The sequence below is a fragment of the Ambystoma mexicanum genome, chromosome 4p (assembly GCF_040938575.1).
Source record: "Ambystoma mexicanum isolate Mex_15411 chromosome 4p, UKY_AmexF1_1, whole genome shotgun sequence".
NCBI classification, from domain to species: Eukaryota; Metazoa; Chordata; class Amphibia; order Caudata; family Ambystomatidae; genus Ambystoma; species Ambystoma mexicanum.
The window spans coordinates 511,810,466-511,837,178 of NC_090927.1; the positions used below are offsets into that span (position 1 = coordinate 511,810,466).

General features: G+C 49.8%; 1 protein-coding gene across 1 annotated transcript in view; it reads right to left on the reverse strand.

Moving 5' to 3' along the window:
• Positions 1-26,713, reverse strand: part of TRAPPC12 (trafficking protein particle complex subunit 12) — a 1,223,059-nt gene that overhangs the window by 259,649 nt on the left and 936,697 nt on the right. Inside the window, exon 7 of the mRNA XM_069606031.1 lies at positions 23,620-23,692. Coding sequence (XP_069462132.1) covers positions 23,620-23,692 — 73 coding nt within the window. The remainder of the gene's footprint in view (positions 1-23,619; positions 23,693-26,713) is intronic.

Here is a 26,713-nt window from a genome sequence, read left to right on the forward strand (position 1 = left end):
AGTTAAGGCAACTAGCGGCACCTGTGGGGAATACGGGCACGGACTCTCCATCAATTGGCAAGCTCTGTGCCACATCTTCCACCCAAGCAACAACATACTCGGGCGTTCGTTCATTTCGAGTCTAGGAACCCAGATGATCTCTTTTAGGTAAAACGGGGCGCAGTCCTGCCCAAACAGCCTAGACTCAGGAGTCTCTTCATCAGAAAGCCATTTGGTTACATATTGCAATTGGCTGGCTACATAATAGGCCTTAAAGTTTGGCAGCTTGATGCCCCCTCTATCATGGAAGTTCTGTAGCTTCCATAGCGCTACTCTATTGCGGGTGCCGTGCCACAGGAAGTCCCTACACATGCTGTTTAGTTTGGCAAAGAACTTCTTGGGTATCAGGTGTGGTATATTACCAAAGAAGTGCAGCAGCCTAGGCAGGACCACCATCTTGAGCATCGCCCCCCGCCCCATCATCGCCAGCGGCAGCTTCTCCCAAAACTTCATGTTCATGCGGATTTTCTTCACAGCCACCTCGGTATTGTGCAAGTGTTCCCCCTCCACAGTATGATATACATCTATTCCGAGGTAGCGGAAATAATCAACTGCCCAAGGCACGGACAACACTGGCAACCGTTCCAGAGGGACTCCTGTATAGCTCCCCAATGGAAACATGCTCGATTTTTGGGGGTTTACTGCTATGCCAGACAGTTCCGCATACTTTTCCATGACCTCTAAAATATATTGAAGATTTTCCTCTGGATATTTCAAATACAGTAACAAATCGTCAGCATATAGGGATATTATATGTTTCTCACCCCCCACTTCAATGCCAACCAAGTCATATTGTTGTTTGAGGTACACTGCTAAGGGCTCCAGGGCTAGAATGTATAACATCGGGGACCAGGGACACCCTTGTCTAGTGCCCCTACTGAGTTGCCACCTCTTAGATATCACTGATCCGTGCGTACTCTGGCCAATGGTTCGCTGTACAACAATTCTGCCCACCTAACGTAACCCGGCCCCATCCCGTATTCTTCCAGGGCCGCCAGCAACCATGGCCACCTCACCGAATCAAAAGCCTTGACTGCATCTAGGGACACCACCACCATTTCCTCATCGCTTCTGTTCCCCTCTTCAATCACCCGGTGGAGTCGCCTGTGGTTATGAGTTATATTTCTATTGGGGACATAGCCTGTCTGATCTGGGTGTATCAGTTTACTGATGACCCTTCGTAGCCTATTAGCCAGGACCGCCGTCAGGATCTTGCTGTCCTGGTTCAACATTGACATTGGCCTATACGAGCCGCAGCAATGCCCTGGCTTGTTGGGCTTGGGGAGCGGTACGATTAGTGCTTCTCTAAGCGTATCCGGTAGCCGACCCTTCTCAAAAGACTCATTAAACATCTCTAAGACTCCAGTTATACTTTATCGATTCTACCCAAATGTATCTACCTTATGTTGGAGGGGTGGTGGGGGGGTGATTTGGGTCATATATGGTCGTCCTCCAAAATGTAACAATTCTGGGATAATGTGAATGACAGACTGGGGGAAATCTTTGGACACAGGGAGATAGTGAACTAGATCAAAGCATTCTGGGTCTCAAAAATCAAGAGCAGAAAGGTATGACCGGACACCAAAGGATAGCTTATATGATCTTATCACTGCCGGCTTTACTGGTAATAGTCCAGAGATGGAAACAGTTGGAACCCCTGGGAGAACAGGACTGGATCATGAAGATTTGGAACTTTGTTTCTATGTAATGGATAGTACTCCCTTCAGGGAGAACAAGCTTGTTTCAATGGGGAACTATAATGTCCATGATCCCACAAAGACTGCATATCCTAGGCTTAACATAACGTGTGTAGCAAGGTTGTTAATTCTGTCGATCTCGCAATGCATTGGGGGATAGCGGGTTGGCCGAGGGCAAGTGGAACGGGGGGGTGGGGGCTTGAGGGTCAGCCTGGGTTATATAACAAAACTAGGTAAAACATGTTTTTTTTAAAAAAAGAAATAAAAGGGGTTGGGAAAAGGCCTGTCTGTCCCTATTCTAAGAGGATTTTCATACCTACACAAAAACTAGGGCTCTGTCCTCATCAGGATGTCAAAACAAAAAACTGTCCTGTGTCCAATGTTCTATTCTGACGCTCACACTACAAACCTAACTCTAAGGTGAAAAAGGTGATTTGTCTTCAACCTTGATTGGTTTGGAGATAGTGTTCATAAAGGAATGAAAAATCGTTTTAAAAAAACAATTTCTTTAAGGATAAAGTTCTTGGTTCCAGAGGACAGCTGCCTTCCCCGGATTCTTCTTTACTCCTTGAGATTGTCATACACCATAGTCCTTTGGGGCCTCTTTTGGCCAAGTACAACATTTGTACAACAACTTTTTAACTTCTCAACTTTGGTTTCCTTTCAAGAATAGTTATTTGGGCCTCTATTGGCCAAAAGCAATGCTTGTGCACAACATTGTTTGTCTTCACAGTTTCTTTTAAGAACAATTATTTGAACCTTTCGTGGAAAAATATGACATCTGCATACAGCCTTTCTCGGCCAAGTGCAACAACTGCACATCGAATCCTTTTAATGGCCTGGAATATTCCGCTGCCAGTGCTTTTATTTCATATTTTTATAATTACCTGGTGCACTCTCCTGCCAGGACTTCTATTTCACACCTCACACTTGAGACTGCCTGGTATACTTCCCTGCCAGGACTTCTGTTCATCTGGGTTTCTCATGCACTCCCAAACTTGTCTGCATATAGTATTCAATAATGTATCCTCCTGACATATGATCTCTTTTACCAGATGAATTTGTATTGAAATCTCGATGAACATAACAAATATCAGCGCTTAAACGACACAGGTAAAGTAACAGAACATCAACATTTTGTTTCATTTGTACATTAAGCCCCCCCTCGCCCCACAACAGAAGTTTGAACATAAAGAGAAGGAAGAGAAAGAGAAAAGAAATACAAAATAATTACACACAGTCATGTCAAGGCCTGTCATGATCTCTGCTTCCTAAAGATCAGGACTTGCCCGACTCCCTTGGAAGCAGACCCATAACCCCGGTTCCGAGTGCCAGCCAGTCCCAATTGGGACCTTTTGGACCCTGTCCTGGCGCCAGTGGCACCAGGCTCATAAAGATGCCCAGTCCCAGCGCTGGAAGCGCCGGGCTCATAATGCTTGGGTGGACTTACCTGCAGCAGACCATGCTGCTTACTTACCTGCCAGTTGAACCCCTGATCCTCTTCTGTTTGGGACTACTTTTCCTGTTGGGTGGGGCAGGAGCCACTCCCTAGGTTCAGAACACTGGAACTCTTCTGGAAAGCAGGAACTCTTTTCTTAGGCGTGGCTGTGGAAGGAGACTTCTAAGCACTACAGGAGGCTATTTAAACCACACCCGATGGATGAATCTTGCTTTGCGTTATTCTGCATTCTCTGCAGCAGAACGCTCATCGTGTCTTCTGCTTCTGATCCTGGGCCTAAGGGAACAAAGGCTTACCATCCTGGAATCCAGTCTTCAGCAGCACCTGAAAGACAAAGAAAGAACAGGTTAGCACTACGGTCTTCAGTGGCAGCGCATCTCTTACCTGACCCATCGGCTGTCACCAACGCCTCGCGCTGCATTCCGGCATCTGAAAGACAAAGGCTTACCCTACTCTTCGCATGCTCCGGAGGTCTTCGCACTGCATTCCGGCATCTGAAAGACAAAAGCTTACCAGCTCTTCGCACGCTCCGAGGCCTTCGGCGCTGCATCCCGCATCTGAAAGACAAAAGAAGGTGCGTTTAAAGACATTGGGCAACTTTATTACTCACGTGCCATTACTCCTTCCCACGCCGAATCCAGTGGGTATTCCAGCACCCTTCAGCTTCTCTAAAGCTCCGAACTTGTACCTGCAAGATAAAAGGGACAGTTAGTGCGCATCGTGAAGCAGGCTACAAGCGCTTACTTACGTGCTTCCAGGCGCTTCTATTCCTCATGCGGGTTCGATCCTCAACTCTCATCAGCCCGCCATCGCCGGAACCCTGCAAAACAAGAGATATCATTACAAAAGACTTTTACGAAATTTGAAGTGCCCAGAACTTACCGTTCGTGCAGTTAACGACGGACAGCAGTCCTCTGAGGTCAAGAGGCCTGCACCCTTATCCAGTGAAGAAACTGGTTACGGCACCCTGCCCCGAGGCAGATGGAGAGCTCGGCGTTCACTTACCTAAGACATCTTACTCTTCGAGTCAGACATACAGTGCACAGAGGTCCAGCCCAAAGAGCCAACCGTGTGTTACACATCACCTTTGAAGATACAGCATTCACCCAGTCAAGACCGGCGCCTCTGCGGGAATCAGGTGAGCGTTACAGAACGCAAAGCCTACCGCAAAACTCCCACCCAGGCGCTATGGAAACCTCGGATACCGACCAGCTAGCCCAGTTACTTGGGGAACTAAGAGCAGAAGTGCATGCAGCCCGTCAGGAAACGAATGCTCTAAGAAGGGAACTGATTATTTCCAAGGAGCGAACAGACGATCTCGCTAGACAATTGCTACAGTCACAAGCCGGACAAACTCCGTTACCCGCATCAGGGGCAAATCTTCCTTCAACATCCTCTACGAACCCAGTGCAGATCAACCTACCTGGGAATGTACCTCTGGCTCCACCCGAACGATTTTCTGGTGACCCAAAGAGGTTTGCAGTATTTATTAATCAGTGTCGGTTGCACTTCTTATGCCGGCCAGCAGCCTTTCCAACTGATCAAGCTTTCGTACCTTAGTGGCAATGCGGCAGACTGGTCGATCCCTCTAGTTAATCAAGATGATCCGGTTCTCCATGATTTTCAAGCTTTTCAGCTCAGTATGGAAAAACTGTTTGCAAGACATTCACAGGGGCAGGCCTTGGACAATGAGCTCCTTTCATTGCGACAGGGTAATCAAGACCTTTTGGCTTATATTGCGTCTTTCAACAGACTGATAGTGGAAACTCGATGGCCTGAGGACAAAAGGATTACGATGTTTTATAGAGGTCTACGTGGAGAGCTCAAAGATGTGTTAGCCCAAGTAGTGAATCCCCCGCAAGACTGTTCGGACTATATTGACTTAGTCGTTCAAATTGACCACAGACTGCAGAACAGGAAGGCCGATCGTTCCAAGTTTGATGCTCGAGTATTTTCCAAACCACCAACTCCTACCAAAGGAGTAGACTCCGGGGAACCCATGCAAATAGGGGGCCTGAAAGGACCACTAACACAAAAGGAGCGGGAAAGGAGAAAACAGCTGCAATTATGCCTCTATTGCGGAAACTCGGGGCACTTTCTTCGAGACTGTCCGGTGAAACCAGCCAAGAAGGCAGTAGGAGCTGCAGTTACCAGGGTCACAAACTCTGAGCAGGGAAACAACCTCGCCAGACAAGAATAGAGGTCCTCTTGCTGAGCGTTAAAACCAGTTCCGTGACCTCGCATTTCGTGATACCTATGGTCCTCATTAGCCCTGAACATCCGGATCGATTACATGCGATTGAAGCTTACGTCGACAGCGGTGCCATCGGCAATTATGTGGATCATGAAATGGTTTTGAGGATGAATCTGACTCTTTGTCCAAAGGCTGTAAAGGACGTCATTACTACGGTGCTTGGTACGGAGATAGCCTCCGGACCAGTAATGCATACCACCCAAGAAGTGACGCTAGTAAGTCAAGATGGACACCATGAGAAGATCGTGTTCGATGTGATCAAGGCCCCTCAGTTCCAGATTATTCTAGGAATTCCTTGGTTAGAGAAGCACAATCCTCAGATCGATTGGCGAGCAAGAACGGTTCAGTTTCCAGAATGTGTCTCTACTTGTCACCCTCGACCTGGTGTTGCACTGGCAGCAATTTCCTCGGAGGCTCCCCAGTTACCTCCTGAATACCTAGAATTCCAAGATGTTTTCCGGAAGGATCAGGCTAACTCTCTACCTCCTCATAGGTCTTATGACTGCCAGATAGACCTGATACCTGGATCTACTCCTCCTTGTAGTAGAATTTATGCCCTCACCGAGCCTGAGAATCTTAACCTCCGACAATACCTGGATCAATACCTAGCGAATGGGTTTATTCGTCCTTCCAAGTCCCCTGCTTCCTCAGCTTTGTTCTTCGTTCCAAAAAAAGAAGGGGACCTTAGAACTTGTATAGATTATCGCGCCCTGAACCAGATCACCGTTAAGAATAGATATCCGTTACCTTTGATCCCTGAACTCCTGGACCAAGTCAGAAAAGCATGCATATATACAAAGCTGGATCTTAGAGGAGCCTACCACTTGGTACGAGTAAAAGAGGGCGATGAATGGAAGACGGCCTTCCGCACCAAGTATGGGCTATTTGAATATCAGGTCATGCCCTTCGGACTTTGCAATTCCCCGGCCGCCTTTCAATATTTTATGAACAATGTCCTCAGAGAGCTCATAGATGTGTGTGTTGTTGTTTACATTGACGACATCCTCGTTTATTCTTTTTTTTTTAAAACATTTTTATTTTTATATATAAACCAAACGACAATACAACAGAACATAAATAAACACATTTAACAACAAAAAGCACTGCAATCCCCATCCCTCCCCCCTATGAGCCTGTATGGTGTCCGCCATCGGTATCCGCTGTGAACGGAGGGGCGTCATCGCTCTCAGATTCAATTGGAGCCGACCCCGTTCCAAACAGTTCGGCTATCATCAATTTCCATGCCGCGAGGGAGCACATTTCCTCCTCCTCCCCTGCAATACTGGTATCCCGCCACACCGCCGTCTCGGCCTCCGCCCATTTTTGGAGATCCCTCCACCAGACCTCCACTCGTGGCTTATGACACTCCTTCCATCCCATTGCAATCCTACGTTTAGCAAGCACATAAGCCAGATCTTTCAATTTCTCAACATGTCTGAGTTTACGCGCTCTGGGATATCCCCCCAGTAAGCAGGCCCAGGCTGAATCCACTTTGAGCGTGATACCCTTCCCTGCCAGTTTCTGCGCCACTTCACCCCAGTAGCCTGCAATTACTGGGCACGCCCAGAACATGTGTATCATGTCTGCATTCTCCTCGTCACACTTGGGGCACGCCTGGCGTCCAACATCCCGAAATTTGGATATTCTCAAGGGGGTCATGTATGCCCTGTGCGTTATATAAAGCTGTATTTGCTTAAACCTGGCATTCCTCGATACTTTTTTATGATACCCCAAGGCACGCTCCCACAACCCATCTGCCATCGGGGCCCCCATCTCCATTTCCCATTCCAGTCTCAAGTGCACTAAATCACTCCCAACCTTTGTCATCAACATCTCATACAACCTAGAGACCTCATGCCCGCCCTCCGATGTATCGTATAGTATCTCCACCGTGGCGTCCGGTTCATCGGCCAAGGTAGTTTCAGGCCACCTACTTCGGACCTCCTGCACTATCCTGTGATATGTCACATATTGACCCCTGTGCAATCCCGACCCTGCCTCTAGTTCTTCGAACTCCATGATGGTCCCATCCTGCCAAATATCTCCCATGGTGACCAACCCCACTGACTCCCAGTATGTCCGGATGATTGCTCTGAGCTGCCCGTCTCCCTTCGCCAGTGCGACCAATGGGAACTGCGACACACACAGCAAAGGGTTACCCATCATCCGGCAGGCCCGTCTCCACATGTTCCGTCCCAAAGCTAGCATTCTAGGCCGCTCCCTCATGCACGCATTAGTCACCCAGATCACCTCTCGCAGATAAAAAGGGGAACAATCCCTCCCAAACAGCCTGTGTTCAGGGGTCTCGTCGTCAGAGAGCCACCTGGACACATATTGCAGCTGCGCTGCCACATAATATGCCTCAAAGTTCGGCAGTTTAACTCCGCCCTTCTCGTAGAAGTTCTGGAGCTTCCACAGTGCGACTCTGTTACGCGTGCCGTGCCACAGGAATTCCCTGCAAACACTATGTAGCCTCACAAAAAACTTCTTAGGAATCATGTAAGGGATGTTGTTAAAATAATGCAAAAGCCTGGGCAGTACCACCATTTTAAGCATAGCTCCCCGGGCCATCATCGCTAATGGCAATCTTTCCCAGAACCTCATGCATTTCTCGATCTTCCCCACAGCAAGTTCAGTGTGCTCTTCCTCAGTCGTGTGATACACGTCAATTCCCAAGTATCGGAAGGAGCTTGTCGCCCACGGGATCTGCAACACTGGCAACCTCTCCACCGGAGTCCCCACATAGCCTCCCAGCGGAAATAGAGTGGATTTCTGGGGGTTTACCGCTATACCGGACAACCAGGCATACCTCCCCATTACCTCTAAGACATACTGCAAATTTTCTTCTGGGTATCTTAGGTATAGCAGCATATCATCTGCATACAGGGATATAAGGTGACACTCTCCTCCTACATCGATGCCGACCGGGTCATATTGCTGCCGGAGGTAAATTGCCAAGGGTTCTAGGGCCAGGATGTACAACATTGGGGACCAGGGACACCCCTGCCTAGTGCCTCTGCCCAACTGCCATCTCTCTGACACCACTGCACCCGTGCGGACCCTGGCCAGTGGTGCACTGTATAGCATCTCGGCCCACCTAACGTAACCTGGTCCCATCCCGTACCATCTCAGAGCCGCCAGCAGCCAAGGCCACCGAACAGAGTCGAACGCTTTAACCGCGTCCAATGCCACTATCGCCATTTCTCCGTCAACACTACATCCCCATTCAACCACCCTGTGGAGGCGTCTGTGGTTGTGAGTAATGTTCCTGTTTGGGACATAGCCCGTCTGGTCAGGGTGGATCAACTTGCTGATCACTCTACGCATTCTAGTAGCCAGGACAGCTGTCAGGATCTTGCTGTCCTGGTTCAGCATCGACAGGGGCCTGTAGGAGCCACAATCGTGTACCGGTTTATTTGGCTTGGGGAGCGGTATTATAATCGCCTCCCTAAGTGACTCCGGCAGCCGTCCCACCTCGTACGCTTCGTTGAGCATTTCCAGCATGGGCGGGAGCACTTCCTCCGCATATACTTTATAAAATTCACTGGGGAACCCATCCGCCCCTGGGGCCTTGCTAGTGGGCAACTGCCTCACAATCTCCTTCAACTCTTCCAGGGTGATCGGAGCATCCAGCTCCTCTCGCTCCTCGTCACTGACCCTGGGCAAGCCTACATCTTCCAGCACTTCGTCTATCTCCTCCTGGCTGCCCCCCTCACAATCTTCGTATAAGACCTTATAGTATTCCACGAATGCCCTGTTTACGCCTTCTTGGGTGTCCACCTCCTCACCCTTTTCATTGATTACCAATCTGATCGGGGATCGTGGGTCTCGCTCTTGTACAGCCAAGCTAGGAGTCGGCCCGTTTTATCTCCCCCCGCATGCAGTCTCTCGATATACTTTCTATAGTTCAGATTACAGAGCCTATCCCAATGTTCCGCACACTTCTGTTGCAATTTGGAGACCGCCTCTGCATCTATCCCACCACCTTCCAGCTCCTCCTCCAGCTCAGTCTCAGCTCTATGCAGATCCGCCAGGACTCCCCCCATCAATCCCTTAGACTTCGCAATGGCGATCCCCCGCATTACGACCTTAAAGGCCTCCCATAAGGTGCCAGCCGACTTAACGCTCCCTGTGTTCACCTCAAAATAAGCAGTTATCTCCTCCCTCATATCCTCTCTGAAGGCAGGGTCCTTGAGCGCCTCCGCCCTGAGGCGCCATGTTGGTATACGCGCTCGTGGGGAATACAGCTGCCATCGCATGACCAGGGGCGAGTGGTCAGAGATGACTCTCGCCCTGTAGTCTATATGGTCGCACTCCGCGACTATGTCCGGCGTGGTGAAAAAGTAATCAAGCCTCGTGTGCAGTAGATGCGGGGCCGAATAATGCGAGTATTGCCTCCTGCCCGGGTGTTTCGCTCTCCACACATCTACCAGGCCAAAATCCGCCAGCAGCGTCTGCAATACCTTGGCCGCCGGACTGGGCTTAGCCATCTTGTCATCCGACCTATCCTCCCTGGGATTCAACACGCAATTAAAGTCGCCACCCCATATCACCGTACCCCCCATCCCGACACTGAGCTTGGTGCACAGCGTCCTAAAATATGTCGCCGTGTCCTGGTTAGGCGCATATGTGTTTACAATGCACACTACTTTGTTCTCTACCAGCCCCCTCACCATAACCAACCTCCCATCCTCCTCCACAACCTCCTCAATTAGCTTAAATGGGACATGTGGCGCCACCCACACCAGCACTCCTCTGGCATAGGCGGAGTACGATGATCCTACCACTGTCCCCTTCCACTTCCTCCCTACCAGCTCCAGTTTCTCTCGCTTTAGATGTGTCTCCTGTAGCAGGGCTACGTCTATCTTCTGCCTCTTAAGATACAACATGACTTTATTTCGCTTAAGATAACTGTTAAGCCCTCTAACGTTCCACGTTAATATCCTGAGGTCTCCCATGGCCTATCAGTAGTTTCCTCCCCCCATCCGAGGCAATCCCTCCCCACTTTGCGGACACCCAATCCCGATTTCACCCCCAGGCTCATACAAAAACTAAAACACCCCCCCAAACCCCTACCCCAAACAACTGCCCAGCTCCATCCCTGGATCTCAGGCATCCCTGTGTTCGGTCCTCCCTGGGAAACCCAAATAGAGAACCCGACAGGGTGTCACCCCACTAACAGTGACTAAACTAAACACAAAAAAGGGGTGTAAAGAGCGGCCTCTGGAGGCTCCTCTCCCTCGCAACCATGTCCGTGCTCACGGACCATGTTTCATAACCACTGACGCGCGCATGTTCTCCAGCGAGTTCAATGACTATATTCAAGTCCCAATGTTCGTGACCCGACCGGGCCTACAGCGTTACTTATCTCGTCTTTTTTTTTTTCGCCAGCCGTCTGAACATCTGGCTCCTGAGGGCAGTTTTGTGCATCCAACCACTCCATGGCATCCTCCGGAGTGACAAAGAACAGCAGCTTGCTCTGAAAGAAAACCTTCAGTTTGGCCGGATAGAGCAACATGTATTTAAACCCCGCTTCCTGCAATCTCCTCTTCACCGATCCAAAGTTCATACGACTGCGCTGTACCTGCAGGGTATAATCGGGATAGGCAGTTATGTTCGCCGCTCCTCGTTGTATTGTGCCTCCCTTGCGGAAGTGTTCAAGGATCCTTTCTCGGTCCCGGTAATTAAGGATCTTGGCTATCACCGGCCTGGGCGGGTTTCCCGGCGGTGGCTTCCTAGTTAAGGCCCTGTGCGCTCTCTCCACCGCAAAACCCTGCGACAGGGTGCCTCCTGTGATCTCCTGCAGTAGCATGTTCTCGATAAATTCCGTTGGATTATGGCCCTCAGTTCCCTCCGGCAGGCCCACGATACGGATGTTGTTCCTCCGGGCGCGTCCTTCTGCCTCCTCCGCCCTACTCTCCAAATTGCCCACACGTTGCACCAGGGCATGGAGTTCACGCTTATGCACAGCGCAGTCCGCCGCGGTAGGGCCCATTTCTTTTTCCAAAGTCTCCGTGCGCTCTGCCAGAGTACGCACGTCCTGCCTTAGGAGGTTCACATCCTCCTGCACCGCCCCAACCTGGAGTTCCATTGCGGTCTTCAGTTCAACCACAGCGAGCTGGAGCTTAGTCTCCCAGGTCGCTTTCAGGTCTGCGATTGCAGCGAGGACCTCCTGGTTCGCACCCCCGGTGGCCATTTCCTTGGCCTGAGTTTTATCTTTGCTTTTGGCTCCGTCTGGGCCGGGAGGCGTCTTAGCGTATTCGTCGAGCGTGGGCTGTTTGTTCTTCGCTCTCAGGAGCTTATTAGACATGTCTCCCGTCCTTCTATCCCCGATCGGATCTGGGGCAGGGTGTCACAGTGCGCTCTTCGGGTGTCCCATCGCTATCGCCACATCTCCGACACAAAGTTCCTTTGTCCTCCGGCTCCCCCGGCCATCTTGTCTACTACCTAGCTAGGCCAGGTCGCGTCTCACCCTTTGAAGCGCACTTTAGGCCATGAAGAGTCAGGGGCACAGTTTCAGGTCACACCGCACGCTCCCCTGCTATCCGCACGTCCGGTTACAAAGTACCTTCGGCCAGGCCCTGCTCCCTTCCCAGGTCCACGCCGTCGGCCTCGCGGGACCGGGTGTCCTTAATGACCACGATGCACCCGAGTCATGCTCATTCACCACCACCACGCTCCAGTGCGATCGTCAGGCGCCCAGATCAATCACTCCTTTGTTCCTTCGTTAAGCGGCGGCGGCCATTTTCTCGTTCATCGCACTCTCGCCTCCAAGTCTTCTCTTAGCTTCTTGTTGCGCTTTCACGGTGCAGGCCCGTATCGAAACGTGTCCACACGTTCACCTGAGATTCATGTACGCAGTCATATCAGTCTCAGCCAAATTACATCGGTCCTTGCACGGTTTTCAGTCGGATAATGTACGGATCTTCGGGAGCCCCCGTACAGACACGTCCTTTCACATGGCTTCCTAGCCACGCCCCCCATCCTCGTTTATTCTTCATCGGAAACTGAACATCGGAAACACGTGAAAATGGTCCTCGAGAGATTGCGTCAACACAAACTTTTCGCTAAGTTGGAAAAATGTGTTTTCAACGTGACTGAAGTTGAATTCTTGGGATTCATATCATCACCTAGCAGAGTGCGTATGGATTCAAAGAAGGTCGATGCAATTCTCAAATGGCCATCGCCATCCTCCGTAAAAGGTGTTCAAAGCATGTTAGGCTTCGCTAACTTTTACCGCAGGTTTATCCCCGAATTCTCTCGAATAGTCCAGCCCATCACCGCCTTGTTAAAGAAAAACAAACGTTTTGAATGGTCTACCGAGGCGGAACAAGCTTTCCAGAATTTGAAGACTAGATTTATCTCTGCACCGATCTTAAAACATCCTCGCCCAGAACTCCCCTGCATCGTTGAAACTGATGCTTCGAGCCTTGCCATGGGGGCAGTTCTATCACAAAAGGACCCAGTAACCAATCAGTTGCATCCCGTGGCATTTTGGTCCCGCAAATTCTCGCCTCCTGAAATCAATTACACTATTACTGATAAGGAACTTCTAGCTATCAAGTCCGCCTTTAAGGCTTGGCGGCATTATCTTCTGGGGGCCCGACACACCGTTACTGTGATTACAGATCACCGAAACCTGCAATATTTGAAAAACGCAAAAGCTCAATCCGCTAGGCAACTCCGTTGGGCACTATTCTTTGCCGAGTTTGACTTCATAATTACCTATCGACCTGGTACAAAAAACGGTAAAGCTCATGCCCTTTCTCGGATGGGAGTGGAAGAACATTTGATCAATCCTAAACCTATACCTATCATTCCCGAACAAAGAATTCTAGGTGTAATCGCCACACAATCCACAGAGGAAGTTAAGGATAAAGCCAGGCTACTGGTAACTCCAGCAGACATACAGAATTGCCATCTGCAGGGAAAGGACTTTACGGTGAAGGACAACCTATTATATTTCCAAGAACGGTTATACCTGCCCAGCACAGATTTACAGAAAAAGGTAATCTCTTGTTATCACGATTCTTTAATGGAAGGACATCCCGGTATGACCAAGACCTCGGAAAAGATCAAGCGCTACTTCTGGTGGCCGTCTTGGAAAAAAGATATCAGAGACTTTATAATGTCCTGTGGAGTATGCGCCCAAAACAAGAGTCAAAAGGAAAAACCAGCCGGCCTCTTACGCCCTATTGACATCCCGCCTCGCCCTTGGCATACGCTTTCTATGGACTTCATCACCGATCTACCTCCATGCTCCGGATACAATACGATCCTAGTAATCGTGGACCTATTCTCCAAGATGGCGCATTTCATTCCACTCAAAGGCTTACCAACAGCAGCAACTCTGGCCCGAGAATTTTCTCGAAAACATCGTCCCACTGCACGGTTTTCCTTCAGTTCTAATTTCGGATCGAGGTAGTCAATTTATTTCTCATTTTTGGCGAAGTTGCTGTTGGTCGGCTCAAATTGATGTGAGACTTTCGACCAGCCACCACCCTCAAACCGACGGACAAACCGAGAGGACCAATCAAACTCTGGAACAGTATTTGCGCTGCATGCTACAACAAACTGAAAAAACTTGGAATGATATCCTTTGGATAGCCGAATATGCCTACAATAACTCTGTCCACTCGGGAACTGGGAAGACCCTGTTTTTTCTTTTATAAGGTAGTCACCCTCGAACCTCGGAGTTGAATCCACTCCAAGATCTTGGAACACCAGCAGTAGACCACCTGCATTCTACAATCACCCAAGCCTTTAAGGAAGCCATTTCTCACCTTCAAAGGGCTAAAGAACAATACAAGAAAGGAGCAGACCGACATCGGAAGGAAGCCCCCCAATATCAAGTAGGAGATCAAGTCTGGTTATCCACCAAATATCTACTTCTAAAAGGACCACGCACATTCAACCCAAGATACCTTGGTCCCTATTCCATCACTACCATAGTAAATCCAGTAGCGGTCAAGTTGGACTTGCCCCCTCACATGAAGATACATCCGGTCTTCCACGTCTCTCTATTAAAACCCGTGCAACCTCAAACCCGACTAACTACATCTCCAAAACCTATTCTAGTTGATGGAGAACTCGAGTTTGAAGTCAAAAGCATCCTGGATTCCAAGATCTCCAAATCTAAACTATTTTACCTGATTGACTGGAAAGGCTATGGTCCCCAAGAAAGATCCTGGGAACCTGCAGAATATGTCCACGCGCCTCGTCTAATCAAAAGATTTCATCGAACATTTCCTAACAAGCCCAAACCCCCGGAGAAGCCCGGTTTGGGAGGGGCCTTGAGGGGGGGTGTAAACCACACCCGATGGATGAATCTTGCTTTGCGTTATTCTGCATTCTCTGCAGCAGAACGCTCATCGTGTCTTCTGCTTCTGATCCTGGGCCTAAGGGAACAAAGGCTTACCATCCTGGAATCCAGTCTTCAGCAGCACCTGTAAAGACAAACAAAGAACAGGTTAGCACTACTGTCTTCAGTGGCAGCGCATCTCTTACCTGGTCCATCGGCTGTCACCAACGCCTCGCGCTGCATTCCGGCATCTGAAAGACAAAGGCTTACCTACTCTTCGCATGCTCCGGAGGTCTTCGCACTGCATTCCGGCATCTGAAAGACAAAAGCTTACCAGCTCTTCGCACGCTCCGGAGGCCTTCGGCGCTGCATCCCGCATCTGAAAGACAAAAGAAGGTGCGTTTAAAGACATTGGGCAACTTTATTACTCACGTGCCATTACTCCTTCCCACGCCGAATCCAGTGGGTAATTCCAGCACCCTTCAGCTTCTCTAAAGCTCCGAACTTGTACCTGCAAGATAAAAGGGACAGTTAGTGCGCATCGTGAAGCAGGCTACAAGCGCTTACTTATGTGCTTCCCGGCGCTTCTATTCCTCACGCGTGTACGATCCTCAACTCTCATCAGCCCGCCATCCGCCATCGCCGGAACCCTGCAAAACAAGAGATATCATTACAAAAGACTTTTAAGACATTTGAAGTGCCCAGAACTTACCGTTCGTGCAGTTAACGACGGACAGCAGTCCTCTGAGGTCAAGAGGCCTGCACCCTTATCCAGTGAAGAAACTGGTTACGGCACCCTGCCCTGAGGCAGATGGAGAGCTCGGCGTTCACTTACCTAAGACATCTTACTCTTCGAGTCAGACATACAGTGCACAGAGGTCCAGCCCAAAGAGCCAACCGTGTGTTACACATCACCTTTGAAGATACGGCATTCACCCAGTCAAGACCGGCGCCTCTGCTGGAATCAGGTGAGCGTTACAAGGCCTCATTTACTATCTCAATTACATAGATAACAAGCGCCCTGGGTCCCACCTCTGTCGGATGGACATTAACTGTGACCACTTTAAAACAAGTATTTAAAGATGTGTGGGCAAAAAATCATGTGTTCTCTCTCCTGAGCGAATTTTAGAAATGGGGTCCAGATACCAGAGAACTTCACTGTGCGGTCTGATAGGTGTGCGGTAAGGTTTTCCATGGCTATGATCTCCCATATTTACGCCCACCATTGCGAAATACAGGGCCCCTATGGGGTTTCCCAAAACATACACGGTTTATCCTAGCCGCCAGTAATACGTTTGAAATCAAGTCTGCACATGCCCCTGTCAAAAGATATCTATCATCATGAGGGACATCCCCAAACAATATAACCACAGGGCACATAGGGATCAGGGTACCCACAATATCTTTTATCCTAGAGTGGATTTCCTGCCAATATGTTTGAATAATGGAGCAGTGCAACCACATATGGGCAAGATCACTCAGCTGCCCACATCCTTGCCAGCAGCTGTCTGAGTGATCCGGGTGGATCGCCTGTAACCTCTAGGAGCTATGTAGCACCTACAGCATCATTTTACAGCTCCTTCTCTAATAAGTGTGCAGCGGGGACCCTTGTGAGTCCAGGACCAGATATTTTGCCATGAGTCCTCCGATATTGCAGGCCCCTGTTCTTTTTCCCAGTGTAACATATACAGTAATCTATCGTCCGAGGAGGCTGTTTCCAGCAAACAGTAGCAGGTTGAAACATTTCGTGGCTCTTGGCCCTCCATCACTTTAAGCTCAATCCCTTTTGGTGGACGGCATCCCACCTGATTCGACCGGCTGTGTGATAGCCAATACCTCAATTGAGCATACCGGAACTGCTCCATCTTGGGTATCTGAAACTTTTCTTTACAGTCCATAAACGAGAGTGGGACCCCCATGCCTGTAGAATTCTCTCAACGGAAGAACCCCCAAGTTTCCCATCTTGTGAACACCCTCTTTTCAAGGCCTGGGGTAAATTCAGGGTTCTGAAATACTGGAAAGAGGAGACCCTGTGACACACAGGTAGTTCTTGTGGGTTCCAGGAGGGCCATCAGTTTCCTGCACAGATTTAGGGAGGAACGGGAGATGAGCTAAGGGAAAGGATATGTCAGCTTGTTCCAGTGCTTTCCATTTCATGTGTCGCTCCTCTGACGCCCAGTCTAGGAAGGGGCCGATCAGCAAGGCCCACAAGTAGCGCCAAATTGATGGGACCCACAGCCCTCCCAGGTGTCTCGCGCTCCCACTCACCTTTTGCAATTGAAGTAAATGCCGCTCAGGGATAATGATGGGTAAGGCTTGAAAGGTGTACAGGAGCTTCGGGAGCAAAGTCATTTTGACCGCGCTAACTCGGCCCAGCCAAGAGATTTCCTGCAAATCCCCACACTGGAGTGTCTCTTTAGCTTCCTTACAGAGTGTGTGAATATTAGCCCCAAAAAGTGTCTTATAATTGTTAGTGATCTGAAACCCCAAGTACGTCATGTCCCGGTCCGCCCATTCGAAAGAGAAGGTGGATTGAAGGAGACCTTGGACCTCGGGCGATTCCGAAATCGTCAGCCCTACCGACTTGTCATGATTAATGCGGAAGCCAGAGACCTGAGCAAATTCCTCAAGGAGCTGAAGGAGTGTTGGGAGGGATTGCATGGGGTCTTGGAGAAAGCATACAATGTCATCAGAATATAATGCTATCTTATGTGTGACCACTTTATACGTAGGGCCCGCAATGTGGGTGTGAGATTGCACTAATTGTGCCAACGGTTCCATGGCTAGCGAGAAGACTAGGGGATACAGGGGGCAGCCTTGCCTCGTGCCTCTGCCCATTGAGATCAAAGCGGAGGTAAGGGCATTGATCTTGATTCAGGTCGTTGGCTTGAAAATTCACAGTACCGGAGGACGCTATGCAGTTTATGGACGAGCACTTCCCGGGTTGATTCCAAATTAGCACTCTAGCGCATCTCTAACCATGTTTATTCGACCCATGTATTTGCACCAATGTTAGTGACTACACCAGTGAGGCGGCACTTAGTCATCTTATTCATATGATGTTGTTATATGATCCCTAATAACATAGCAATGTGATATCTGTAACTATGTACCCGTAACCAAATTTTACACGTAATGAACCTCATCGTCGGTGCCGGGTTGCAATCAGCCTGCTGCCCCCCTATGAAAAGTTGCAAATGTTGTTGGGAAGGTTGGACAGGGTCAGTCATTACTCTGGTTGGAAGAAGGATGGGGCGGGGGTGGAGGACTGCCTGGCCAAATGCTCCGTCAGCCCTGCACCATTGGTAGGAACCTGGGGTGAGTGCAGAGCCCAACCTTGTCCCGTGAAAAATAGTGTGGGGCTCGGAAGCCACCAGAGGCGAATCTCGCTAACTCTGCGAGCTGAAGTAAGCCCCACTAGTAGTGCGGTCTTGAGCATGACCAATTCGATGTCCATTGTGGCCATGGGCTTGAATGGTTTGTGCACAAGGGTGCTGAGAAAACCATTGAGATCCCACACTAGGTGCGGACATCTGACAGGCGGGTCCAGCCTGGTTAACCCCACAAGATGCCTCTTCAATACTGGATTGGCCGAGAAGGTAAACTAGTCAGAGTTCCTGTATGCGCCAATGGCCGCTAGGTTGGCTCGGCACCTGCACCCCTGATCTGGCTAAATAGGCGGAAAAAGACAACACCTGATCGAGTGTGCAAGATAAGAGGGTCCACTCCCTTTTCCTTGGACTAGAAGCAGAACCTGGTCCATTTGCTACTGTACTGCTTTTGAGTAGCCCGACTCCTGGCTCCGTAGATGATTTCTAGATTGTCCCGAGACAGCCGGAGATGTTGGAGAGTCCCCTGCTCAGGTACCAGGCTGCTACGGCTAGCCTCTCCGGGCAGAGGTGAAGCACCCTCTGACCCCCTGCTGTGCCAGGAGCGGACCCTTCCTCAAACGGCTGGCTGGACTGACAGCTGTCGAAGGTCTGAGAACCATGGCCTGGCCGGCAACTGAGGCGCTATGAGAATGAGACGCAGCTCCTGGGACTGCCTGATCTGGCCAACAACCTTGTGGATGAGCGGGGTAGGAGGAAATGCATATGTCCACATCCATCCCAGGGGACCTGGAGCGCATCCTAGAGGGAGCCGCAGCCTCTTCCCCACCAGGACTCAAACTGCTGACAAGCCCGGTTGCTCTCCGTCACAAACAGGTCTGTGACTGTGTGATCCCACATGCTGAAAATGTCTCGAAGGACTCTCTCGTTCAATTGCCACTCGCAGCCGTCTGTGCCCAACCGACTGAGTCCGTCTGCCTCCTGGTTTGATTCCCCCAGCAGATCCAGATGTCCTGCACAATCGCCACTCCCAGATGCTGAGGAGCAGCCTGCATAGGAGCGGGGATCTGGTGCCACCCTGCTTCTTGAGGTAGTACATGCAGGTAGAGTTGTCTGTCCGAATGCAAACTGCACTGCTCCTGATGAGCAGGAGCAATGCTTTGAGTGTGAGCCAAATGGCCATCATTTCCAGCCAGCTGATGTGATTTTGCCGTGCACAGAATGCGTCCCCAGAGTAGCACCCCGCCCGTGGAGTGAGGAATCCGTAGTTCTAGTATGATCCGCTGGAGGGGGTCTGAATGGTTTGCCCACCATGAGGTTTGCCTCCTGCCCCCACCAAGTGAGGTCCTGCTGCAGGTGCCTGGGTATAGTGACCGGACTGCTGGATGACCAGACTCCTGATCACAGGATGCCAAAAAATACAGCTTCAGCCTCCTCATTCGCAGCCTGGTGTAAGGGATGGCCAGAAGGCATGCCGCCAGTACTGCCAGCAGGAGGTGGTACCACCAGGCCGTAGTTACTGTTCTGCCAAGTAAGTGAGCAACAGAAGATTTGCTCACTGCCAGCTTTTCCTTTGTGGGGTACAACTTCTGCTTCAGAGTATCCCACAACAGCCCCCAAAACACCAGTGCTGAGACTTCTGGAAATTGATAGGGAACCCCAGTTTGTAGAGTGTAGTCATGAGTCTGCCCGCTGAGTACCTCACCTGCTCCGGGGACCCACCTTGGACTAACCAGTCATTGAGGTAAGGATCTACATAGAGGCCCTCCGACCTGAGCAGGGCTGCCACCCTGTTCATCAGTCTTGTGAATACCCTAGGTGCTGAGTTGAGGCCGAATGGCAACCCCTTGTATTGAAAATGCAAACCCATGACCCGGAACCGGAGGAAGGCCTGATGAGACTGCCCTATGGGAAGGTGTAAATAAGCGTCTTTCAGATTCAGGGAGCATATCCAGCCCCCCTGCCCCCTCCACACAGCATCTCCACTATAAGAGCTGGCATCACCATTTTGAACTTCTGCTGAGGTAGGTACAGATTCAGGAAGGAAAGATCTAGGACCACTCTCGCAGGGCCGCCTGGTTCTTCTTTTGAATAGCAAAGATGCAGGAGTAAAAGCCCTGCCCCTGCTGAGTGAGAGGAACTTCCTCCACTGCCTCGCTCGCCACAAGGGAATGTATCTCAGGTAAGGGTGAAGGAGTCCCAATCTGTAGGAGGGGATGGCAGGGGAAGCCGGAAGCCTGAGGAGACTACCAAAATCACCCATGAGTCCGTAAAACGTGAGCACCGAGCTTGACTGTGCAGGGCCAACCTGCCCCTGACTGGGGTGCTGTGGATCTGAAAAGAGCAGACATTGCTTTTTTGCGTCGGAGGCAGATGACTGGGAGGGGGGACTAAAAAAGGCCCTTGTGCAAAGACTTCTAGTGTTTTTGCCTATGTTGGCTGGGCGACCTATCCGGTTGCCTGGCCCGGCGGTCCTGGAAACCCCGGAAACCACCCAAGGGCCATCCTCTGTCTGATCGAGAGTGGGCCTGTGTGAAGGTTTTACCTGCTGGTTTCCTTTTATAGAGTTCTGCGCCCGTGGTGGAGTGGAACAAGTTACTGCCCTCAAAAGGCAGGTCTAGGATTGTGTCCTGAACATCAGGGTTTAATCTGGTCGCCTTAAGCCATACCGTCCGTCGCATGTCAGTAGCCACACAGATTGCCCTGCTAGCGGTATCTATGTGCACCACCGTGGCTTCCATGATGTCCTATGCCACATGTTTTGCTTCGGCAAGTCCTGCCTTGAAAGAGGCTTGTTTGGCAGCTGAAATATCCAGGAGCAAGTCTGTAATTTCCCTCCACAACTGTTGATTAGCAGCTGCGAGGATGGAATTGGCCAGTCTGAGGTGGAGCCTTGCATTCAAGTACACCTTCTTCCCATAGGCCTTGAGCATTTCTTCTTCCTTCCCAATAGTGCTGAAGATGAGGTGCTTGTGGTAGAGGTCTGAGGCTTGGCGTTCATAGACTCCGCCGTAATGACTGATGACAGTGGCTGGGGGTGAACTGACAAGAGCAGAGTGTCACCCTCCACGTGCCTGAATTTTGCATCCAGCCTTTTATTTGTTGGCTGAGTAGAGTGGGACATGAGCCAACCCTTCTTCGCCGGAGCCTCCACGTGCTTCTCCAACAGGATGCTAGACCTTGATTCCGCCTTGATGGTACTTCCGCCAGTACCCCTGACTCCGGCAGCTCCTTCTAGGGCTGAGAGATGCCCAGGTATTCAGCTAGGCCAGCAATCCTATCATGGAACGCCCTTGCCAAGGAAAGAGTGTCCTGCTCCTACTCATCGGTGTCTAGTTGGTCACCTGTGTTAGAAGGGGCCCCTGGGTTGCCGGCGTTAGGTCTGCTGCTGGAGTTGGCCAGGGCGCTGGAAATGGAGAAGTCACTGCCACCGGATAAACCATAGGCATGGGCAACGGTGGTGGTGGAAGAGGTAAGGCTGCACAGGCACGGGCAGCGGTGGTGGTGTGGGCGGCAGCATCTCCTGAATTATGCCTTTATGTTCTCCATCTGCAGAGACTGCATGAGGGTTAAAAACCTGCCGAAAAAACGATCCTCGCAAGCGCGCTGGGTGTGATCCTGCACTGGCGCCGGCTGCAGTGGAGTAAAGGCCTGTTGTCTGCCCAACCCCTGCAAGTACATGCCCTCATGGTACTGTGCTTGACCCCGTGAAGGTCGGGTACAATGTAGTCCACGTGATTGGAGTCATAGGACCCGACCTTGTGCCGGCCATAGGCTCACACCTTTGCTGTTCGCCCTGTTGGCCGGCTTATGTCCTGGACACCATCTTGTCTGCATGCGCCGTCATCTTGTCTGTGCCTCCCACACTGGGACGGTGGAAGACTAGGGTCTGGGCTTGGCCGGCATGCCTGAACGAATCGGCTCTGCCCCATCCTGCATCTCAGGCGTGGGCATTGTACACAGTTGGCCCTCGGCCATGCGGCTGGGAGTGCTGTCTGTGCTTCGTGTAGGCATGTACCCAGTAACAGAGCTGCGCCCCTCGGGATCTCCGTACCAAAGCCAGTAGGCTTCTCGGCAGCAGAACCGGTAGGGACCTTAGACCCCCTCGGCCGTTAAACTGGTGGCTACAAGAGCCTCAGTGTCCTAGCTGCCTAGCGTCTGACCCCACCCATTAGCAGGCTTCCCTGGGAAGGAGTCGCCCCTGGGGGGGTGCTTTTGAGAAGAGTATGCTTACCTTCTTGGTCTTACTGCATACGTATTCCTTAATGCTCTCTGGCAGAGTCCTGGAGAACAACCTCTCCACCGCGCAAGACGGTTTTTGAGGGACCGGGCGCGAGAGCGTTGCACGCCGAGCAGCCTTCCCATCTGTGGTCTTCCCCAAGGCACCGGAGGCAGAGCATGTGCGGATTCGAGGTGGGAAAGGAACCGTCAAACGATGGGCACCTTCTGAAGCTAGCCGCGGCCGACATGCCCCGGGGACAGACTATGGCACCAGTGGACGGTGTTCCCAAACCCTGAAAATTAGAAAAAGCAAAAGATAAGTGAAAGTGCATGGAATTACGAGGCTCGAGGCCTCACCCAGGAGTGCTGGTGAAAGCGGTCCAGTCTGCTCTGGTCATCATGGAAAAAGAGGACCTGAGGTGTGGCGCCAATGGGTGTGGTTAGGGGAGCGCATGCTGCCAGGGCCGCGCCTCCCGCACGTATACATTTAAAGGGAAAGTGTTTTTTTGTGGTGGAAAAGGTTCAGTTACCGTCCCTAGCGAGGAACCATCATACAGGATGGAGGAAAGGGGACGGGACTTTGGAGTAAGGGTGTTATCAGTCTGTTGTCTAAGAAGGAGAAAGACTAAAGAAAGATTGATGAGACATTCTGAAAGGTAACATTACTCAGTGACTTAATGCAGTGATCTGTATCTGCGGGTGATATCTTTCAACCAGTGGTCGAAGTGGGCGGGAGCAGTTGGGAGCTTTGAGCGTTCCTATACTTTTATTTTAAAAGGAAATCGTTCCGGAATGGTTTCATTTTTAAAATAAAATTGTAGGACGAAGTTGAAACTTGCACTTTTACTGCACTAAACATTCCTTTAAACAACAGGCGTCTGTGTTTGGGGGTTTGTATTGTGCATGGGAGGGGGCGTGGCGATGGGGCTTGTGTGGAGTGGGGCAGGTCAGCAGGGAACATAGTTCCACTACTTCTTTTCATACATTTCGACCACTGGTTTCAACACTAATATGGCCACTCACCCTTTCATCTGTTGAAGCATGAACAAAAGGGAATTATATTTAATTGCATAATACTAACACGCGTTATCTTAATCACTGCCAGCCGGCAAAAAGCACTATATAAAAATGTTATTTAAATTATTTACTAAAAGGACTGAGCAAAGGCAAAAAGTGTACTAAAGACGGACTCATTTTTTTAATGATACATACCCGAATGACAAACATTTTGGCAGAGCATACACCTAAAACAACTGAAAGGATAATAGAATCACAGGCCGTGGAGTTAAAAAAGCACATTTCTATCCAATGACACTTACCTTGTCTGTTACTTTGTGTAATATTCATCATGCTTCCGTCTTCTGCTAATCCTTTGTCCAGATGCTCCAAAATCTGAAGTAAAATACAATTAACCAAATAGCTATAAAATAATAGAAAATCAACTTACAAAGATGTTAATTTTTTTTAATAAATCTTTTAACTGCATTATTATAGAGAGAAACAATTAATGTAGGCAATGTAGCACTTCAAGATCCCCAATTATTACCAGCGTTGCATTAAAAACATACAGCCTCCTCTGCTGTGGACGTGTTACTCCAAATTTATTGTGCTCATAAAGCATGGAGATGGACCACTGCGGGGGAAAATATTTTTTTTAAGCAAACCATCAAATATGTTCCACAAGGGAATAATTATTATCTCTGAAAAAATGTCAAATTGATTCAGCAAGCAGTAGCTTGTAAGAAGGTTACACTGCCTTGGGATCGGTTCTTTCACAAGCATGATATTAATTTTGAGGAAGTTTGTCTTTAAATAGCTTTATGCAGAGTCTGAAAGTGTCATGTGGTAAATCAGACATACGAGACGGAAAGTTGCCATGTTTGAACCAAATCTTTATTCACCAAATAAAAATAAACCTCTGTTCCTATCTCTATGGTGGATTGCATAATCTACAAAATAATAAAACTGGTGCTTGTCAAAATATCTTCATCAAACAAGTTCAGTCCTCTGACCAAAACCTATGCTAACCTATCACAGCCCGAATGCGATCAGAAAGAAAGAGAAAAGGGCCCTAAGCTTGGCTTAGTCTAGGATTACATCACCCAGGGAATCGGTAATGGTGGTGGGTTTTCTGACCCCACCCATGAGTTCTCAGTTCCTTTTCAAATCCTTCAGAATGGTCTTGATAAATGTCTCTCAATGTTCCTTGCTCAAGCCAACAGAATGTCTGTCAAATGCCCCACATAGTCCCCTGTTTTATACACTCTCCAGGGATGTAGTCGGCTGACCTGTGAAGGCCAGTTTTCCCAGCTATGACCAAGTTCCTCTGTGGGCCCTCCCCTGGCCTACTTCCCTCTTCATCCTCAGGTCGGCTGTAGCCCGATGCAGACCTGCTCTCAGCCCTGGGTGGGCTACAGGCCCTTCCAGTCCCATCAGCCTTTTCAGTCTCACTTCCTTGTGGGGTATTCGCACTCTCAACCCTGAGTGGGATGTGGCTTCTCCAGCCCTATCTGAGTTTTCTGTCTCACCCCCTCATTGGTTAGTCCCACTCTGAGCACAGACTGCGCTACAGGCTTCTTCAGCCCTTTTTGGTTGTTTTCTCACCCCAGGTGGGGTATTCATGCTTTCAGACCTGATTGGGTTATAGTATTTGTTTACTGCCCTCTAGCTGACCCCTATGTGTTGCTGCATACCTTTTCTTCAGTGGCAGGGTTCATGGATGGAGGCTGACTCTCCTGCCTGGGTGGCATTGTTGTGAACTCCTCTGCGGCCCACGTGGTTGGAGATACCTCCCTTGTTTCCTGCTCGGCAGTACTGCTCAGAAGTCATGGGGGGCTGTGATTCTTACTGCCAGTTCACTTCCTCACTCAACGGCCCCTGCCGTGTTGGGGTCTCAACCTCATTCAGAGAAGCAGTGTTCACACTTGCTGTCTTTGGTCTTCGCATGCCATACTGACTGCGTGGCTCTCAGCTCCTCCTCTGCGAGACTGCGCAGGACCTTATTCAACACTCACCAGGTCCTTTTCTCACCTTATATTGAAGTTGCCTTGCCTTCAGCGCATCCCTGGAATGGAAGGAGCAATTCCATAGGGCCGGTTTCTCAGATAAGGCAGCAACAAATGCAGGTTAGAAACCCAGCCATACACATTAAAGGGACCATGTGTCTAATTGCCCTATTCAACTCCCACTTAACTAACAAATATGTCAGACTTTGAAGTTAGGGGGTGTGATGTAATCCGTACTATGAAATTCCTTGTCCCTAAAGGGGATGAGGGTGTGACCGGGAGCATGAACGAAAGCTATTTCGCATAATTACTCCAAACCTCTCCAAACAAACGACAAAGCTACGCCTGACTTGTGAAAATATTCACCTTTCAATTTAAAGACACTGCTAACCAACTGCGAGGGTGGAACTTTGCACGACCACAAATAACTACGGACGCCGTGTGACTCAGGTAAAGCCCGATACAAAGTTGCTCTGCTGAAGCCCTGAGCAATAACCCGCGTGCCCCCCTAAATGGAGGTTCCGATTGGACCGCGGACCAGACAGCATGTAAATGCCCAATCACTTCTGGACCTATCCTTCACTCCGCTGCCACCAACTGCGGCCTGCCTCCTATCACACCATCAAGACACACAATCTAAGACGACACAAAATCCGTTGGCAGATCCAGCCAAAATGGGGAGTAGAATTGACCCCCTTTGGCGATGAGATGCTATCTCAAACAACAAGCGATTAAAGTCACACCCAACTGGATGAGACTGCTAGGTGGGAAACGGTTTCGACTGAAACGACATATAACGAAACCTGTGTACTTGATGAAAGTGAAGGACTACACTTCCCACAAGCCAGTCACTGAGACCCAAGGGAAACGGTAAAACCTAACTCGCAATATCTGATGACTAACAAGACTACTTCAACCCATCTAGTAAATGTACAGAACACAGTTAAAGTGAGAGTCTGAAAGTCTTGATTCACCTCCCTCCGTTTTACCACTTGACATATCACAAAAAGACAAAGCCAAGTTAGCAAAACAACAATGGCATAAAAATTAAGGGCGAAGAACGTATTCTGAAGCGATTATACCGGAACCGTTACAAACTAACTCAAGGACGGCGAGACTTTCCTTAGATATTATGGAAATCGAATCGCTAATGAGAAATCATGAGAAAAGAAGAGATGTGTTTGGCTACCCTAGAGAGAAAACGGACGTAGATATGACAATATACCACAACGTCCAACGACAACTACAGCCGCCAAATTGAAGAATGATAGCCACCTAATACCACCTGATGAGATGATTAACATTCCCACATCAAACTCACGCAAGTGCGCCCAGGAAGCCAGTGAAACACTCGAACATACAAGAAGCACCTACAATGCTATAAATACATGCCAGTGTGATACCTCAC